This window comes from Mustela lutreola, chromosome 4 (assembly GCF_030435805.1).
Source record: "Mustela lutreola isolate mMusLut2 chromosome 4, mMusLut2.pri, whole genome shotgun sequence".
In the NCBI taxonomy this organism is placed as follows: Eukaryota; Metazoa; Chordata; class Mammalia; order Carnivora; family Mustelidae; genus Mustela; species Mustela lutreola.
The window spans coordinates 58235707-58257416 of NC_081293.1; the positions used below are offsets into that span (position 1 = coordinate 58235707).

Sequence of the window (21710 nt, forward strand, 5' to 3'; positions counted from 1 at the left end):
AGAGAACATATCAGTGGGTCTTGTTTTTTCATACAGTCTGGTACCCTGTGTCTTTTGATTGGGGCATTATCCCATTAACATTCAGAGTAATTATTGAAAGATGTGAATTTTGTGCTTTTGTATTACCTGTAAGGCTGTTTCTGTATGTTTTCTCATTTAGAACACTGATTATGCCAGTCTTTTCTTGCCTGCACAGTCTACTGCCAGTCTAATGATTCTAGTCTTGTAGGTTACAAACCTCTCGTCCCAAGCTGCTTTCAGGATTTTCTCTTTGTCTCTGAGATTTGTAGGTTTCACTATCATATGTCAGATTCTTGACCTATTTTTATTGATGGGGGGGGGTTTCTCTGTGCCTCCTAGACTTGAATGCCTGTTTCCTTCTCCAGATTAGGGATGTTCTCTGTTATAATCTGCTCCAATATACCTTCTGCCCCTTTCCTCTTTCCTTTTCTTTTGGGATCCCAATTATTGTAATACTGTTTTGCTCTATGGTATCAGTTATCTCTTGAATTCTCCCCTCGTGATCCAAGAGTTGTTTATCTTTCTTTTTCTCAGCTTCTTTGTTTTCCATCATTTTGTCTTCTATACCACTAATTCTCTCTCCTGCCCCATTTATCCAAGCAGTGAGAGCCTCCATTTTTTATTGCATTTCATTAATAGCTTTTGGCTTGATTAGATTTTAGTTCTTTTATTTCTCCAGAAAGGGATTTTGTAGTGTCTTCTATGCTTTTTTTTTTTTTTTTTGAAACCAGCTAGTATCTTTATAATTGTTATTTTTAACTCTAATTCTGACATCTTACTTATGTCCATACTGATTAGGTCCCTGGCAGTCAGTACTGCCTCTTTCTCTGTTTTTTGAGGTGAGTTTTTTCCATCTTGCCATTCTTTCAGAAAGAGGTTGCTTTTCTATTTGTAGAGTTACAGGCATTCTTTTCTTCACCCTCTAGTTGAGTTTGCAGGTTTGAGAGCCATCTAGCTGAATTCCTGAGACCAGATGAAATTAAGGTTTCCTACTCCTCTGCCATCTTGGACTTCTCCTTGAACTGTGAACTTTTAAAAATGAATGAGTTCACATTGCTTTTATCATAAGATGTATTTTCAATGAAAAAATCTTAAAAAATTTAGGTATATTATTTTAACAGTTACGTACTATTATATATAATTTCCATGACTAAGTTTAGGATGCAGGTTATTATACTGACAGTTTAGGAAAATCTGCCTATGTTAAACTTTTATCAGAGAGTTCCTATTTTGAAGGCTGGCTCTTTTCTTTTTCTTTTTCTTTTTTAAAATATTTTATTTATTTGAGAGAAAGAGAGAGAGCGTGAGCATGAGTGGGGTGAAGGACAGAGGGAGAAGCAGACTCTCCACTGAAAAGAGAGCCCAATGCAGGATTCAGTTCTAGGTCCCCAGGATCATGACCTGAGGTGAAGGCAGACTCTTAACTGACTGAGCCACCTAGGTGTCCAGGCTAGCTCTTCTCTAACACTGACTTGGAAAGTAACTCAATGAAGATTTACCTTATTTTTATAAACAAGATTGTTTCTTGTTTTGAAGTCTTAGTAATGAAACCTTTTATAGCAAATGAGATTCAGCAAATACAGAAGTTGACAGCAATTCTAGTAGATGTTGCTAGTCAGCTGAACATAGTTCTCTTGCAGGAAGATGGTATCATGCTTCTTAAACTCCAGAGCCTTTATTAAAAACAAATGCCAATTATAAACTCCATTGTTTATAAACTGTGTTCTAGTGTCAACTGACACTATTTTAATATTATGCTTAGTCATAAAATGTAGTTGTAATTAAGATGATAAATGCTTAAACATTTAAGTATAGGTGAAACTTAAAGTATATTATTTTTGTTATGTTTTTCAGGTGAAGCTCTGAAAGTATCAGCTGAGAGATTTGCAGATGATCCATGTTATCTCCCCAAAAGGGAGGCTGTGGTTCAAGCTGCCCGTGCCTTGTTGGCTGCAGTTACCAGACTCCTTATCCTCGCAGACATGATAGATGTCATGAGTCTCTTGCAGCACGTGTCAGCTGTAAGTAAAAGATGGCTAGTTTACCTTGGCATTGTTCTCACTTCTAATTCCATTTTCTGAATCTGGTATTAATCCTAGTGCATCCCAACCTCACCTTCATTTCTTAATGTCGCCCAGCAGATAATTCAATTAGATTGTGCAACTCTTGTATACCTCAAAAGAACAAAGCCAGAAGTTATTTTGTTTATTAAAATTTTTAGATTTTTAATTTAAATTCTAGTTAACATATAGTGTTATATTATGTAACTAAATGTTAATATATAGTTTCAGGCATACAATTTAGTGAATCAGCACTTGGGGCTCATCACAAGTGAACTCCTTTTTTTGTTTTTTAAGGAAGTGCACTCCTTAATCCCTGTTACCTATTTCACCCGTCCCCCCACTACCAACCATCTGTTCTCTTCAGTTTTTGACCTCTTCAGTTAAGACTCTGTTTCTTGTAGTCCATAGTCTTTCATGGTTCATCTCCTCCACTGGTTTCCCCTACTTCATTTTTCCTTTCCTTCTCCTATGTCCTTCATGCTATTCCTTATGTTCCACATATAAGGGAAACCATATTAATGATTGTCTTTCTCTGCTTGACTGATCTCACTTAGCTTAATCCCCTCCAGTTCCATCCATGTCAATGCAAATGGTAGGTAGTCATCCTTTCTGATGGCTGAGTAATATTCTATTGTATATATGGACCACACCTTCTTTATTCATTCATCTGTTGAAAGGCATCTCTGCTTCTTCCACACTTTGGCTATTGTGGACATTCCTGATATGAACAGTGGGGTGCATGTGACCCTGTCAGAGAAGAGGGTGGTAGGGATATGGGTTATCCCAGTGATGGGTATTAAAGAGAGCATTATTACATGGAGCACTGGGTGTTATACACAAACAATAAATCATGGAACACTACATCAAAAACTAATGATGTACTGTATGATGACTAACGTAACATAATAAAAAAAAAAGATAGTTTCTTGGTTTGCGTCTCTCTTTTTCCCCATTTGCTCATTTGTGTTGTTTCTTAAATTCCACAGTTCAGTGAAATCATATGGTTTGTCTTTCTCTGACTGACTTATTTCATTTAGCACAATACTCTGTAGTTTCACCCATGTTGTTGCAAATGCCGAATTCATTCTTTTCTTAGCATATATATGTGTATATATAGATATATGTATGAATATTACTCAGCAAAGGCCTTCTGACGTGCAGAGACAGTGAGGCGGAGGCAAGATAGACCACAAGAGGGGATGGAAGAGGCGTTCAGAGCCACATCAGGCTGAGCTTTGAAGGCTGCGGTAAAGGGCTTCAGATGCAGGCATTGCTGGTTCAATTCAATTTTTGTCTGTCTCTCTTTTTTATAAAGATATTTTATTTTTGGGTGCCTGGGTGGTTCAGTGGGTTAAGCCACTGCCTTCGGCTCAGGTCATGATCTCAGGGTCCTGGGATTGAGTCCCGCATCGGGCTCTCTGCTCGGCAGCCTGCTTCCTCCTCTCTCTCTCTGCCTGCCTCTCTGCCTACTTGTGATCTCTCTCTGTCAAGTAAATAAATAAAATCTTAAAAAAAAAAAAAGATATTTTATTTTTAACCAATCGCTACACCCAACGTGGGGCTCCAACTCACAACCCCAAGATCAGGAGTCGCTTCTTCTTTCGAGACAGCCAGGTGCTCTTCCCCACTGTCTCCCTGCTTCCCTTTCCATCAAGGTCTCTGTCCCCCCTTCTGAATTTCTGTCCTCCTCTGTACTTCTGGATACAGCACTCGGGCAGGCAGATAGGGCGGGAGGCTCCCAGTCATGCGTCTCCCTCTGACTGCAGCCACTACACCACCCTGCTGTGCCTGCAGGAGCAGTGTGGCTGTCTGCCTGGCAACCCGTGACATCACGCAGAGGCTGGCGCTGGGTTGGCTTGGCGCTCGCCGGAGGCCGGGCAGTTGCTAGCTCACAGAGGGTTTTGGAAGAGCCGGGATGGGGGAGACAGGAAGAAAATCGGGAGGGACTTGTATAAAAAAAATTATATATATATATTATATATATATAATATATATATAAACATTTTATATATTATATATTTATGTAAAATTAATATATAAAATTTATATATTTATATAAAAATTTATAAAGAAGTTGTGAGATTATATATATATATGATCTCACAACTTCTTTATCCATTCAATAGTCGATGGACAGATGGGCTTTTTGCATAATTTGGCTATTGTTGGTAGTGCTGCTGTAAACATTGGGGAGCATGTATCCCTTTGAATTAGTATTTTTATGTTCTTTGGGTAAATGCCTAATAGTGCAATTGCTGGATCTTAGGGTGGTTCTATTTTTAACTTTTTAAGGAATCTCCATATGATTTTCCACAGTAGGCTCAGTGGCTGCACCTACTGAGTTTGCATCACCACCAACAATGCAGCAGTGTTCCCCTTTCTCTTCATCCTTGCCAAACCTGTTGTTTCTTGAGTTGTTGATTTTAGTTATTACAATAAGTGTGAAGGGATAGCTCATTGTAGTTTTGATTTGTATTTCCCCGAGGATGAGTGATCTTGAGCATCTTTTCTTGTGTCTGTTGGCCATTTGGTTGTCTTCTTTGGAAAAATGATTATTTGTGACTTTTGCCCATTTTTAAATTGGATTGTTTGTTTTTTAGGTATGCAGTTTGATTAGTTCTTTGTAGATTTTGGATATTAATTCTTTTTCTGATATGTCATTTGCAAATATCTTCTTTGATTCTATAGGTTGCCTTTTAGTTTTGTTGATTGTTTCCTTCATTGTGCAGAAGATTTACTCGATGAAGTCCTAATAGTTCATTTTTGATTTTGTACCCTTGCTCTGGAGACACGTCTCATAAGAATTTGCTATGGCCAAGGCCAAAGAACACTGTCTGTGGGTGAGATCAAAGAACACTGCCTGTGTTCTCCTCTAGGATTTTGATGGTTTTCTGTCTCACATTTAGGTCTTTCATCCATTTTGCGTTTATTTTTGTATATTGGATAAGAAAGTGGTCCAGTTTCATTTTTTTGCATTTTGCTGTCAATTTTTCCCAACACCATTTGTTGAAGAGACTGTCTTTTTTCCATTGGATGTTCTTTCTTGCTTTGTTAAAGATTAGTTGACCATATAGTTTTGGTTTTTTTGTTTGGTTTTTTTAATCCTGGTCCGTTATCTGTGTCTCTATTTTTGTGCCAGTACCATACTGTCTTGATCATTACAGTTTTACAATATAGTTTGAAGGTGGAATTGTGATGCCTCCTGCTTTGCTGTTCTGTTTTGAGATTGCTTTGACTATTTGGGGTCTCTGGTGGTCCTATTCAAATTTTAGGATTGTTTGTCTTAAAGCCAGTGGTAGATTGAAAAATAGAAGATGGCCCACTGATAAAGAAATAAATAGGATTATATAGGTAATATAAATAATAAATATATAATTGAAAAAGAAAAACTTTAAAATTTAAGACACAAGAAATGGGCAGAAGACATGAACAGACATTTCTGCAAAGAAGACATCCAGATGGCCAACAGACACATGAAAAAGTGCTCCATATCACTCGGCATCAGGGAAATACAAATCAAAACCACAATGAGATATCACCTCACACCAGTCAGAATGGCTAAAATCAACAAGTCAGGAAATGACAGATGCTGGCGAGGATGCGGAGAAAGGGGAACCCTCCTACACTGTTGGTGGGAATGCAAGCTGGTGCAGCCACTCTGGAAAACAGCATGGAGGTTCCTCAAAATGTTGAAAATAGAACTGCCCTATGACCCAGCAATTGCACTATTGGGTATTTACCCTAAAGATACAAATGTAGTGATCCAAAGGGACACATGCACCCGAATGTTTATAGCAGCAATGTCCACAATAGCCAAACTATGGAAAGAACCTAGATGTCCATCAACAGATGAATGGATCAAGAAGATGTGGTATATATACACAATGGAATACTATGCAGCCATCAAAAGAAATGAAATCTTGCCATTTGCAACAACATGGATGGAACTAGAGCGTATCATGCTTAGCGAAATAAGTCAAGCAGAGAAAGACAACTATCATATGATCTCCCTGATATGAGGAAGTGGTGATGCAACATGGAGGCTTAAGTGGGTAGAAGAATAAATGAAACAAGATGGGATTGGGAGGGAGACAAACCATAAGTGACTCTTAATCTCACAAAACAAACTGAGGGATGCCGGGGGGAGGGGGTTGGGGAGAAGGGGGTGGGATTATGGACATTGGGGAGGGTATGTGATTTGGTGAGTGCTGTGAAGTGTGTAAACCTGGTGATTCACAGACCTGGGGATAAAAATATATGTATATAAAAAATATATGTTTATAAAAAATAAAAAATTAAAAAAAAAAATAAACACTATACTGTACTGTTCAAAAGCATTATGCCTTTAAGGAAAAACAATGTATATACCTTAAGTAAACTAGTTCTGAGTTTTCAGTGGGTCATAATTACTGATCACAGATCACCATAACAAATGCAATAATAATGAAAAATCTTGAAATATTGCAAGAATTACCAACATGTGACAGAGAGACACAAAATGAACAAATGTTGTGTTAGAATAATGGTGGCAGCAGACCTATTTTATACAAGATTGCTATAAACTTTCAACTTGTAAGAATGTGATATATGCAAAGTTTAATAAAGGGAAGCACAATAAAAATGGATGTATATATTATTAAAAAAAAAAAAATTTAAGACACAAGAAAGTTTGTCCTACTTTATAAATGAATGCTATTTGCCAGCTACTCTTGATCCAAGATCAAGTGTGCATGTTTGCAGGTTGTCTGTGATATCTGTAGTAATCCATATGAAAAATGTATAAATTGATTTAATATGAGTAAAGAATATAATTTTACTTAGATACTACAAAGGCAGCAAGATATCTTGCTTGCTTTATTTTGCTAGACAAATCATTTAGAAAAGTTTTAGTAGAAAGAGAATTTTATTAGAGCCCTTTTTACTTTCTTAATTTATTTAGTTTGACCAAGTCATTAATAATGTCCAGGTGAGAAGATAGCAGACAATCCTTTGGAGTCTCTGATCTATTTCCTGCATTAGGACTTTTACTCTTCTGTCCATAAATACATCTGCATATTCATAAGGTGCCTGATGACTGTAGTATCACTTTTCCATTAAGCAAATGATGGCCTTGTCTGATTGACCTTCTTATTAAAATCATTTTCTCTAATTGCTAAGCTAAACCTTTCTTTGCATCTTTATCTTACTCTTTAATGCTTACCATAACACTAAACTAATGGAACCTTCCCTTTATAATTTCACATTCCTTTTCTTTTGTTAGTTTTATTACTGTAAAAAAACAAGCTGGCACTTTTTTGTTGTTTTAGATAAGGAGAGAGTATAGGAAAGAGTATAGGAAAAAGTTTTTTAGGAAAGAGTATAGTTTTTATCTTCAGAAGCTGTATACTAGTGGATTTGTAGGTGAGATAATTAAGTAGTGTTTCTTGTTTCTTGGTTCTTGTTAGATACTGGAAATAGTACTGTAGACAAATCCCTAAACATTTATGACATTCATTTTTTTTTCATATGTGAATACAGATGCTAAGAAATGTTGTAATCAAGAAGTAAGGTATGAAAGATTAAGTGCCAGGTAATTCGTAGTTCTAATGACCCCAGTTTTCCGGCATTTTAGACTCTAGATTTGTTGAGATAGAGCAGAATGAAAGGTAAAAATTGCTATCCTCATAATTGATTAAGAAGTAATGGTGTGTATATTCAAGACCACAAATACCTCTATTACCAATTTTAGTTGAGTACCACTAATTGCTAGGCATAGTGCTGGGTAGTTCACACACATTATGTCTTTCAAATGAAGCAGGGCATAACTGAAGATCAAAACAAAACAAAGTACTATTTTTTGCAATAAAATTATAGTTAATATTTACTGAGTTTTTATAATTTGCTAATAAGCATGATGCAGGATTATCTTCTTAATTCAGTCTTCAACAACAGTCATATGATTATGATTTTTATTTTAAAGTTCAAAAAAACCAGGCATATTTATTTAAGAAATTTGCTCAAGGTGATAGAAAAAAAAGACCTTTTTGGAATATAGTACTCCATGGGTTAGGACAACCTTAATTATAAATACCTTTCACAAGTGTATAGACAAGTTCATGGGCTTATAATAGATTATTAAAGGAATTCAGATATGTCAGGAGGAGGGGGAGTTCTTAACTCTAACTACTCTCTCCTATATTTGTTGGTATCAGAGACTGAGTTTAGGGTACATCATTTAAGATACTTATCAGTGTGTTTAGTACAACAATGTTACCTCATCTAAGAAAAAGGGGAGACCTTTTGTGGTGAATTGTAATAGTGTTTCATTATTTCTTTGTTATGAAAAATTTATATACATATGTATTTACTTATTATTAAAGATTTCATTTATTTATTGGACAGACAGAGATCACAAGCAGGCAGAGAGGCAGGCATAGAGAGAGAAGGGAAGCAGATTCCCTGCTGAGCAGAGAGCCCGATATGGAGTTCGATCTCAGCACCCTAGGACCATGACCCAAGCCGAAGGCAGAGACTTTAACCCACTGAGCCACCCAGTCACCCCTATTTATTTATTTTTAAGATTTTATTTATTTATTTTTTAGAGAGAGGGGGAGCACAAGCAGGGGGAGTGGCAGGCAGTGGGAGAGCACACTCCCCACTGAGCAAGGAGACCAATGCATGACTCAATCTCAGGACCCTGGGATCATGACCCGAGCCAAAGGCAGATGCCCAACCTACTGAGCCACTCAGACATCCCACAAAATTAATATTTAAATTGCATCATTAACTGAATTCTTTTGACAAAAGTGGACAAACGGAATTTTTTGAATGTCATCAAGTTTAGAATTATTTGGCATAACATTCCCTCCACCCCAAAGTATTCTTTTTTTTTTTTTTTTTTTTAAAGATTTTATTTATTTATTTGACAGAGAGAAATTACAAGTACACTGAGAGGCAGGCAGAGAGAGAGAGAGAAGGAAGCAGGCTCCCCGCTGAGCAGAGAGCCCGATGCGGGACTCGATCCCAGGACCCTGAGATCATGACCTGAGCCGAAGGCAGCGGCTTAACCCACTGAGCCACCCAGGTGCCCCACCCCAAAGTATTCTACAGACCCTGTCTTATAAATATGCAACATGGAAGAAAAGATTTTTTTTATGGTCAGTGCTGCATATAGAAATTCTCTTTGAATATTTTTGATGCACATAAGCACATAAAAGTTGGTGAGAAATATTGAAGTGAAGAAATGTATTTAATTTGCATAACTCAGAGTTTCTCCAATTTTTTAATCTTAGGACCCTTATAATATGTTAATCCTGGAACTTTCTCAGACCATACTTTGGGAAATAGTGGTTTAAAATATTTCTTTTTTCTTCTTTTTAAAAATAACTCCACACTCAATATGGAGCCCAAAATAGGACTTGAACCCAGGACCCTGAGATCAAGACCTGAGTTGAGACCATGAGTTGAATGCTTAGCTGACTAAGCCACTCAGGAGCCTCGTAGAATATTTCTGTATTTCTTTTTTTTTTTTCTTTCAAGATTCTATTTATTTATTTGACAGAGAGATCACAAGTAGGCAGAGAGGCAGGCAGAGAGAGAGGGAAGCAGGCTCTCCGCTGAGCAGAGAGCCCGACGCGGGGCTCGATCCCAGAACCCCGGGATCATGACCCGAGCCGAAGGCAGAGGCCCTAACCCACTGAGCCACCCAGGCGCCCCTATTTCTGTATTTCTAATAATATTTATTAATATATTAAATTTCTTCTTGGATTAAAAAATTTTGGAGGAGAAATGTCAGGGTCCTTACAGTCTAATATTTTATTGATGTAGATTAGACTCTTTCCTACAATACAGTGTGCAATACACAACTGTCTAACAGTAATAGCAGTCTCAATTCTGTGAGACAGTGAACCTGACTTTGGACAGTTCTAATTGTTAGAACTGTCTAATTTCTAATTAGAACTGTTCTAATTTCCTCAAACTGAGCTTAAAGCTGCCTTCCTGCTGTTTCCATTCATTGTTCCTAGTTTTGCTTTCTTGAGGAACACAGAACCAAGGTAATAGGAAAAGGCATTTTCATTTTTTTCTTTTCTTATTAACATATAATGTTATTTGCCTTGGGGTACCATCTCTTCTTTATCCATTCATCTGTTGATGGACATCTAAGCTCTTTCCATAGCTTGGCTATTGTGGAGATTGCGTCTATAGACATTCGGGTGCATGTGCCCCTTCGGATCCCATGCTGCCAATCTAATATTTCTACCATTTTATGTTACAGACCTCTTGTCCTGCTTTCAGGCTTTTCTTTTTGTCAGAGACTTGTAAGTTTTACTATTAGATGACATGGTGTGGACCCTTTTTATTGATTTTGAGGGGGGGTTCTCTGTGCCTCCTAGATTCTTAAGCTTCTTCCCTTTGCCAAATTAGGGAAATTCTCTGCTATTATCTGCTCCAGTATACCATCTGCCTCTCTCTCTCTTTCTTCTTCTGGGATCCCAATTATTTTAATACTGTTTCGTCTTATGGTATCACTTATCTCGATTCTCCCCATTCTCCCCTCATGTTAAAGTAGTTGTTTGGCTCTCTTTTGCTCAGCGTTTTTATTCTCCATCATTTGGTCCTCTATATCACTAGTTTTCTCTTCTGCCTCATTTATCCTAGCAGTAAGAGCCTCCATTTTTGATTGTACCTCATTAATAGCTTTTTTTATTTCAACTTGGTTAGATTTTAATTCTTTTATTTCTCTGAAAAGGGATTTTATTTTTCCCAAAAGGGATTCTCTAAAATCTTCCATGCTTTTCTCAAGCCCTGCTAGTACCTTGATAATCAACATTCTGAACTCTGTTTCTGACATATTACTAATGTCCATATTGATTAGGTCCCTAGCTGTTCTTTTTGTGTGTGTTTTCTCTGTCTTGTCATTTTATCCAGATAAGAATAGGTGATTGAGAAGATGAAATACTAAAAGTGTAACAATGACCCCAGAAAAATATACACTAACCAAATCAGAAGAGGCCTAAAACCAGGGGGAGAAGAATGGGGGAAAAAAAAGAAAAGAAATAAAATGTGTGTGTGTGTGTGTGTGTGTATGTGAGAGAGAGAGAGAGAGAGAGAGAGAGAGAGACTGATGAATAGAACAGAGCCACATACTTGATTTTGGGTGTGTTTTGGTCTGTTAGAAGAAACTACCTCCCAAAATTTTAAAGAAAGAAAAACTTATATATATACAACAATAAGGGTAAACATGATAAAGGGATGGAATATGACTGTAAAGATAAAAATTTAAAAAGTTTCTAAAAAAGGAATTGATAAGATAAGAAGTTGGTTGAAAAAAGAAAAAAAAAAAAGAGGAACGAATGTGATCAGGCTGGAGACTAGAACAAACCCATGTGCTAGATTTAGGGTATATTTTGATCTGTTAGAAGAAATTGTATCGCAAAATTTAAAAAAAAAAATCTATATGTATACAAAAAATAAGTTTAAATACAATGAAGGGAGAAAAATAACAATAAAAATTTAAAAAGATTTTTAAAAGGGTATTGATAAGATAAAATAGTTAAATATGTTAAAATAGGAAAGAGGAAAAATTAAAAAATAGAATAAGAAACAATAAAAAAATTTAACTTCAAAAGATTAAAGGATCATGGGAAAAAAGTCATGAATTCTATATGTTGCTTTCCCCTAGCTCTGGAGTTCCACAGTTCTCATTGATTGGTGAACTTCGTCTTGGCCAGATGTTTTTGCTGATCTTCTGGGGGCAGGGCCTGTTGTAGTGAATCTCAGATGTCCTTGCCTGAGGCAGAATTGCATCACCCTTGCCAGGGGCCAGGCTAAGTAATCTGCTTGGGTTCGCTTTTGCTAGCGTTTGTTCCCTGAAGGCTTTCCTTTCAGCTTTGGAGGATGGGAATGAAAATGGCGGCCTCCCAATATCCAGCCGAGAGAAGCAGAGAGCTCAGAGCCCCACTCCTCAGTGCGCTCTCAGAGAAAAGCAGTCAATCACTCCCATGTCCCTGTTCTCTGTCTCACCTGGCCCGTGATGGAGCATTTTTGTCTGGTGCATGGCCCTGTTTGGAGTTTCCAAACCCAGCAGATTCCTGCAGTTTGTTCCTGCGCTGTCCTCCTGGAGGAGGAAGGAGGGGCTTTCTCTGGATCTTCTACTTGTGTGGTCCCTGCCTGAAGAGTAGTGACCGGACTGTGCCTCAAATCACTGTTTAAGGTAACCCTGAGCTGAGAGCCCACTCCTTGACTCCGTGTCTGCAACTGGTTTCCCGTTCTGATACCTGGCAGCTGTGCCACACTCAGACACCCCCGGACTTCTTGTTGCCTCATTGGTCCTGAGACAATAGTGTCTCTGTGAGGATCCCACCCCACCGCTTAGCCTTTGGAGTGACATCCCTCAGTGTAGCAGACTCCTAAAAGTTCTGATTTTGTGCTCCACTGCTCTCCTTGCCAGGAACTGGCCCCTCCCCCCCACAGTCTATATTCCTCTTGTTTCGGATTCACTTCTCCACATGTCCTACCTTCTGGAAAGAGGTCGATTTTCTGTTCCTAGAATTGCTGCTCTTCTTATCTTCTATCTCCTGTTGAATTTGTAGGTGACCAGAATGGTTTGATAACTGTCTAGCTGAACTCCTGGGACCGGATGGTATTTCAATCTCCTACTCCTCTTCTATCATGCTCCTTCCAAACATTAACATTGAGTAAAGTTGTTGAAATGAGCCTCAGACTTGCTTTATTAGGCTACTGTATAAACCGTGTTTATTTCATCATTAAGCACTTTCTTAAAAGCTTTGCTGAAATCAAGATGTATTATCTGTGGCATTATAGATTTACTAGTCTAGTAACCGCAGCTATAAAGGAAATGAGGTTGGCTTGGCATGACTTACTTTTAATAACCCCATAAGAGTTCCAAGTGGCAATTGCTCGCTTTTTTTCATTCCTTTTCTTTCTTTTTATATTTTTTTAACATTCATTTTTAAATTACTCACAATCCACTTACTTTTGGTTGTAAATCACTTGTCTGCTGGGATCTCCTTGCCCTTAAGATCCAGATATAATTGGCTTGAACCCTAATTCTATGTCCTATCAACTATAATATTCTCCCCCAAGATTTCTATGGGGTTTATATTCTCAGGATCATCTCTGGTTCCAAGATTTTGCTCCCACTGAATTGTTTTAGTTTATGAATGGTCTTTCTATCCCTATTTTATAGTATGCTAATTGGAAATTGACCTTCCCCCTCTTTTTTGATTTTTGATTTTGACAGACACAGACACACACACACACACAAAGAGTCCATTACTCCCAGACAAGGCATATTTATGTATATTGCAAACCTTAAAGAAATTTGGGGAAGTAGAAGGGAGGGGGTTCTGTACTGTAACACTATATGCTGAGTGGCTCTAATCTGTATATTAGAAATCTTCAAAGTTCTTTAACAACTTCATCTTATTATTTTTCCACATCCTTTTCCCCTACCTACTCTCCTTGTTCTCCCTCACATCCTTAAATTCCTGTTCACTTGAATGTAATAAATTTCTGTCTGCTGATTTGTGCCCTCATATATCACTTTCTTTCTTTTTTAAAAGATTATTTATTAATTTATAAGAGAGAGAGAGAGAGAGAGAGAGCTTGAATGTAAGTGGAGTGAGAAGCAGACTCCCCGCTGAGCAGGGAGTCCAGTGCAGGGCTTGATTCCAGGACTCCAGGATCATGACCTAAGCTGAAGGTAGACCCTTAGATGACTGAGCCACCCAGGGACTCCTCTCATATATTACTTTATATCTTAATTACTCCTTAAGGTATTTTCCTCAGTATATAGATAATATTTCCCTAAGAAGAATTCTGTAGTCACCTATGTCTCTTCTCTTTCACATACATATACTATATAATTATTTACTATAGATTTTTTTAGGGGGAGAGCATCAGCTTTACAGGTACAGATTTCTTCTTCTGGACACACTCTTCTTTCAAAAGCAGTAGGCCACATTTTTATTTCTTGCCTTTGTTTGGAATAGAACAGAAAAAGGCCTGCCTCTTCTCCTTTCTTCCAGTTATATCTTACTACTTCATGCAATCTTCTGCTCATTTCGGGCTTCCACAACACTCCCCAACACAATTCCGTGCTACATTTTTCAATTTATTTTTATTCCATAGTACCAAGGAATTTCTATGCTATCACAGTGTCTTCTTTTGTGGCCTTACTCTTTTCTTCCTTACAATGGGTTTTTCCTAAATTACAGGATTTTTTATACCTATTAGGGTATATTTCCCTTTAAATGTCAGGTCAATGAGATATGACTCAATTCTTGATTGTCTGTAGCTATACATTTCTTGACTTCCTTATATTTTCTTATCTTTATTTAATTATCTTCTTTCCACTGAGACTGCCCGCAGAAATGTCATTACGATCATTATGATCAAGCATTCATGAGAACATAGACTGAGATCACCAACCAGTGCAAACATGGTCCCCTGAGTAAATCTTGATGGAATTCCCTGTGTCAACCAACATAGAGTTGATATATAATTAAATACATCAAAGACTCCTGATTTGACAGTTTTAAAGTCATCTAGTTCCTTAAGAAAATACATGTTTTCTTCTCTGTGTAATAGGTCTAAATCAAAGGTAACAGAAGATAGAAAAAAGAATGATGATTTTTCAATACTAAATTAATTATAGAAACTTGGAAAGGCAATTTGGCTTTATTACCATGGTTGCTCATAATTTTCCATAGGAATTTAAATATTTCTTTTTTGGTACTGCTTACCTTTTTTTGAACTTTACTATTTATACTTCTCAAAATACCACACCTTATTTTACTGACATTTTGACTTTATAAGGGTTAATTTTATTTGAGTTGAAATTGGCTGGGATGTCTCTTACTTTCAATATGGGTCAAGACAATGTAGAGAAAAAAAACATTGCTTTTGGCTGAAGAGGGACCTCGCTTGAATACTGGCTTTGTTGATTAGCTGGGTGGATTTGGGAAAGTTAAAATCTGTGGCCTTGGTTTCTTCTTCTGAGCTTTAAGGATAATAATACTCTGAATACTTTGAAAGGATCTTGTAAAGATTAAATGATATAATATGTAAATTACATGGTAAGAACTGGTGTTCTCTTTCATTTTCTTTCCTTTTCCTGTCCTACCTTTTGCCACCATGGTACCTTGCTCTTTTGACTCTTGTAGTACAATAGTGCCCTTATTCCTAAAAAATGAAGGGAAATAAATTTGAGTTCTGAACTAAGTTTTCCAAATTCTTCCATTTGTCATACTTGGGTTTTACTTATTTTTTAAATGGAAAGGTGGGTACCTTTGGATTAGGGGGTAGACCATTGTCATTATAAGAAATGGGTCTGGTATTTAATAACTACTTATGTGAACTACATCTTTAATATTTTCTACATAGATATATAGAGCATCTCTCTAGTGAACAAATTATTCTGAACATGAAGAATATTCATAATGTTGACAGAAAAATCACACATTACCATATTGGTAGCCCAGGTTTTCTGAAACCACCTTCTATTATTATTTTGCCAGCAAAGTCTTTCTAAAACTACTTCTTATTAAAAATATCAAGCTTATAAGACAGAAATTACTGTATTATTAAGAGTTATTAGAAGCCAAGTATATTCTGTAGAAGATCCTAGGCATAATATATACAGAGATATTAAGGTTTAAAGAAAAACCTGGTTTCTAGACTGGTATTGAAGATAGAATGGGAGGAAGTAGAAAATGGAGACAAATAAAGTGGATATTATTGGATTTATGCTGAATTTCAGATGAAAACTTTAAGGACAAAGGAAATTTGAGTGATATAAAAATTTAACTTCAAAAAGAACCAGCATCATTCCAGGTAGCTCCAATTTGATTAATTAATCCATTCAGCAAATGTTTGGTTTTTGTGCCGATCACTACTGTGTGCTAGGGATTCAAATTTGGAAAAATAATACGACAGTCCTTTCCTCCTGGAACTTAGGACATAAATTAATGTAAGTTACATGATAAAAGTTGGTGTAAGATGTTATGAAAGCATGATGGCTGTTCTATCAAGAGAAAGTGTTTTGAGTGAGGAATGCATGGTCAGGTTTGGAGAGTTAACTAGACAAAGAAAGCAGTAGATGTAAACACAATGAAGGTATGGAGTATGACTAAAGATAAAAATTTAAAAAGGTTTTAAAAAAGGAACTGATAAGATAAGAAATTGGTTGAAAAAAGAAAGAAAAAATTAAATTAAAAAAAAAAAAAAGAATGTGATCAGGCTGGAGACTAGAACAAAGCCATATGCTAGACTTAGGGTATATTTTGGTCTGTTAGAAGAAACTGTATCTCAAAATTTTAAAGAAAGGAAAACTTATGTGCATACAAAAAATAAGGTTAGATACAATGAAGGATTGCATAAGACTGATAAATCAAATGCTTGTGCCCCTGAGAAAAATAATACATTATGTGCTAATAAAATAAAAAAAATTTTTCTTCAGAAAGCATTGTTCTTAATTTTTGCCACCTGGCTGTATATAAAATGGTAGCTCATTCTGGTCTCAATCTCCTGATTATTAATAAAGTTAAACATTTTTCATTAAAAAAAAAGAAAGTGGTGGAGGAAGAAAGCATTTTAACTCCAGGAATAGTACATGCTCAAAGACCTGTAACTCTTCTAAGGCCTGAGATGAAGAATCACTGTCGTATACCTCAAATGGATGTAATATTGTGTGCCACCTATACTCAGAGTGAGAGAGGGAGGGAGATGAAAAGACAAGCCACAGACTGGGAGACTATATAGGCAAACCACTTATATAATGAATGGCCTATACCCAGAACTTATTAAGAATTTTCAAAACTCAATAAAAAACAAAATGTTTAAAAATGAAAAAGATTTGGAGATTGAGAAGTAGGTATAGATCTACTTGTGGAAGTCCTGTGTGCTAACTTAAAAAGTTAAACTATAGTCTGAAAGCTAAGGGGGAACCATTAAAGAATATTAAGCATAAATATGATATAAACAGATTCGCATGTTGGGACCAGTACACTGGCAGCAGTGAACAAAGTGGCCAGAGTGGAAGCAGAGGGGCTAGTTATTAGGCTGACACTGACATCTGGTTGTGAAATGGTGGGGTGGGATAGAGAATGAATGAGAGAGAGATGAAGGAAGAAAAGTCTGCAGTTTGAAAAGTGATTGGAATCTGTTCAAATCAAAAGGGAAGCATCAAGTGGTCTTTCAGGAATCTGGTTGGGCACCGAGGATGTTGGCTTTCAGTTTTATATAGAGGAGAAGCAGTTGATGAGTTTCAGTCATATTGGACTTGAGGCACATATAAGATAAGATACTAAAAGATATGTTTAGAGCTCATGAGAGCAAATAAGACAAAAAATAGATTTGGAAAGAATCAAGAAAGAGGTGTTAGGATTTAACTTGCATTTTCCTAATGATTAGTGATATTAGGCATCCCTTCCTGTGTCTGTTGTATATATCTTCTTTGGAAAAATATCTGTTCAGGTTCTCTGCGCATTTAAATCAGATTACTTGTTTTTTTGGGGTTGAGTTGTTTTATAAGTTCTTTACGTATTTTGGATATTAACTCCTTTTCAGATATATCATTTGCAAATACCTTGTCCAATTCAATAAGCTGCCTTTTTTGTTTTGTTGATTTTTTTTTCACTATGCAAAAGCTTTTTATTTTGGTGTAGTCCCAGTAGTTTAATATTTTAAACTACTTTTGTTTAAAAGAAAAAACTGTTTTTGTTTCCCTTGCTTGAGGAGCCATATCTAGAAAAATGCTTCTAGGGCAGATATCAAACAAAACCACAATAAAATATCACCTTTCACATTTCAGAATAGCTAAAATCAGAACCATAGCAAATAACAAGTGTTGGTGAAGGTGTCGAGAAAATGAACCCTCATGCACTGTTACTGGAAATGAAAATTGTTATAGCCATTGTAGAGGAAAAGTATGGAGGCTCCTCAAAAAATTAAAAATATATGATCCAGTAATTCCACCACTGGGTATTCACGCAAAAACAAACAAACAAACAAACAAACAAAAAAAAAACAACAAAAAAAACAAAAAACCAAAAGTACTAATTAAAAAAGATATATGCACCCCTTTGTTCATTGCAGCACTATTTATAATAACCAATATATGAAAGCAACTCAAGTGTCCACTGAAAGATGAATGGATAAAGAAGATGTATGTGTATGTATGTGTGTACACACACACACGAGAGAATATTAGTCAGGCATAAAAGATAATGAAATCTTTACATTTTCAATAATATGAATGGAGTTAGAGGGTATAATGCTAAGTGAAGTAAGTCAGTTAGAGACAAATACTATATTATTTGACTCATATGCAGGATTTGAGAAACAAAACAAATGGACAAACAAGAGACAAACAAAAAAATCAGACTCTTAAATATAGAGAACAAACTGTTCATTGCCAGAAGGGAGTAGGGTGGGGGTATGGGTGAAATAGGTGAAGGAGTTTAAGAGTATATTTATCTTGATGAGCACTGAGAAATATATAGAATTACTGAATCATTGTATATCTGAAACTAATATAATGCTGTATATTAATTATATGTCAGAAAAAAAGAAATAAGCATTAGAGGAATCAATAGGTTTGTATGATATCTCTTGGGGAAGGTTTATAGTGTCAACTCAAACTTTTGGTCTCAAATCTTTGGGACCTTGTGATTCAGTTGAAAGCTCAACCGAATGAAGAATCCATAAATTTTTATTCCGTTCTTGCTTCAGTAGGAAGATTTGGGACATCTCACTGGAGTCTCTGCCCCTGGCATAGCACCACAATCAGTAAGAGACCTTAGCTCCAGGTTCTCCAAGTCGAGGGAAGGGGTTGGTTCATGGTTCAGCACTCCAACTTTTCTGAGGGAAATCCTCTGAGGACTGGTTTCCATCTTGCTAGTCTTGGAGCTCTGCTGGGTCTAGCATAATCTAGAAGAGATTGGTAGACACCACAGCCCATTCTATACTTCTTTGGCTTAGCACACAGCAGGCAGACAAGAACCATAGCAGCTTGCTTCTCTCTAGGGAAGGAGAAAGTTGGTAGAGATCAGGCTGATTGTTGGGGGTCTTCTCCTATATGAGGCCAGTCCACAAAGACTAGGAAACGTGCCTAATTTTTGTAATATGTAGGCATCAACACAGAGAATCAAGCAAAGTGAAGAATCAGGCATTGTTGTTCTAAACAAAGGATTAAGGTGAATATCTAGAAATTGATCCTAATGAAATAGAGTTATATGATTTACCTGATAGAGAGTTCAAAATTAGCAGTCATAAAAATGGTCAAGAAACAATGTCAAGAAAAATGGTCAAGAAAACAATGCATGAACAAAGTCAGGATTTCAGTAGAGATAGAAAATATTAAAAAGTACCAAACAGAAATCATGGAGCTAAAGAACACAATGACTAACTTGAAAATTTCACTAGAGAATTTTAATAGCAGATGATATAAGGTCGGAAAAAAGGATCAGGAAAAAAAAAAAAAGGAATCAATAAACTTGAAGACCAGTCATTGAAAATAATTCAGTCAGAGGAGCAAAAGAAACAGAAATGAACAAGACAGTTTAAAGGATTTATGGATACCATTAAACAGAATAGTGTATGCATTTATAGGATTCCCAGAGGGAGAAGATATAAAAAGGACTAGAATGTTTATTCAAAGAAAACATGACTGAAAATACCCCAAATAGGTGGAAACACCCCAAAAAAGAACCCAAAGAAATCTACATCAAGACATATTGGAAGTCAAAGGCAAAAAGAAGTCTTGTTGAAAAACAAAGGGAGGGGCGCCTGGGTGGCTTAGTAGGTTAAGCCTCTGCCTTTGGCTCAGGTCATGATCTCAGGATCCTGGGATTGAATCCCAGACTCTCTGGTTGATTGCATCAGGCTCTCTGCTCAGCAGGGAGCCTGCTTCCTCCTCCTCTCTCTCTCTCTCTCTGCCTACTTGTGATCTCTTTCTGTCAAATAAATAAATAAAATCTAAAAAAAAAAAAAAAAAAAAAAGAAAGAAAAAGGGACTTCTTATAAGATCATTAGTGGATTTTTCAGCAGAAATCATGTAGGCCAGAAAGGAATGAGATGATGTATTCAAAGTGCTGAAAGAAAAAAAAAAAAATGCTACCAACCAGGAATAGTGTACCATCGTGTTCATTGCAACATTTATTTATAATAGCCAAGATACAGAAACAACCTAAATGTCCATCAACCAATGAATGGACAAAGAAAGTTTGGTATAAGTATAAAACTGGATATTATTCAGCATAGAAAAGAAGGAAATTTTGTCCTTTGTGACAACATGGATGGACCTCAAGGACATTATGGTAAGTAAAGTAAGTCAAAGAAAAATAAATACCATCTAATCTCACTTTATCTATCACAATCTATAATTATCACAATCCAAAAAACCCCCCAAAAACAACAGAAACAAAAACAGAAATAAAAACAGAAAAAAAACAAAAAGAAAAACTAAACTCATAGATACAGAGAACAGACTGGTGGTTGCCAGAGGCAGGGGGGTAGGGGTGGGAGAAATGGGTGGAGGGAATCAAAAGGTACAGACTTCCAGTTACAAAATAAGTCATGGAGATATAATGTATAACATATTGTCTATAGTTAATAATATGCATTGCATATTTGAAAGTTGCTAAGAGAGTAGATCTTCAAAGCTCTCATCACAAGAATAAAATTCTGTGACTCTGTAAGGTGATAGATGTTAATAGCTTATTGTGGTGATCATTTCAGTAAATGTACAAGTATTGTATCATTATGTTATACACTTGAACCTAATACACTGTTATATATCAATTATACCTCAGTTAAAAATTGACAAATCCATGGGGTGCTGACTGGCTCAGTCAGTAGAACATGTGACTTGATATCAGGGTGAGTTCAAGTCCCATGTTGGGTATAGTGATCACTTAAAAATAAAATCTTTAAAAATAATTGACCAATCCTTAGCTGGACTAAGAATAAAAGAGAGAAGATTCAAATAAATAAAATCAGAAATGAAAGGGGGGACATTACAACGATGCCATAAAGATAAAAGGGATCATAAGAGATTATTATGAATAATTATAAACCAACAAATTAGATAACCCAGAAGAAATATATAAATTCCTAGAAACATACACTAAATCATGAAACAGGAAGTCTAAACAGACTAATAACTAGTATGGAGATTGAATCATTATCAAAAATATTCTAAGAATTAGAAGCTCAGGACCGGATGGCTTCACTGTCAAACTCCACAAAACATTTAAAGAATTGATGACGGTCCTTTTGGAACTGTTCCAAAATACCGAGGAGTAAGGAACACTTCCAAACCCATTTTGTGGGGCCAGTAGAACTCTGATACCAAAGCCAGATATGCATACCATAAGAGAAACTTACAGACCTAAAACTGTAAAATTCTTAGAAGAAAACATGGGGGAAGACTTCATAATATTGGTCTTAGCAATAATTTCATGGATATGACATAAAAAGGCAACAAAATGAAAAATAAACAAATGGTACTAGATCAAACTAAAAAGACTTGCATAACAAAGGAAAAACATAGTGAAAAGTCAGTCTGTGGGATAGGAGGAAATATTTGTAAACCATATATCCAATAATGGGTTAAAATCCAAA

General features: G+C 36.3%; 1 protein-coding gene across 2 annotated transcripts in view; it reads left to right on the forward strand.

Moving 5' to 3' along the window:
- The window catches only part of CTNNA3 (catenin alpha 3), a 1866967-nt gene that overhangs the window by 155812 nt on the left and 1689445 nt on the right, over positions 1-21710 (forward strand). For both annotated transcript variants that reach the window (XM_059170124.1, XM_059170125.1), the window contains exon 4: positions 1876-2042. In XM_059170124.1, the coding sequence (XP_059026107.1) occupies positions 1876-2042 (167 nt within the window). The remainder of the gene's footprint in view (positions 1-1875; positions 2043-21710) is intronic.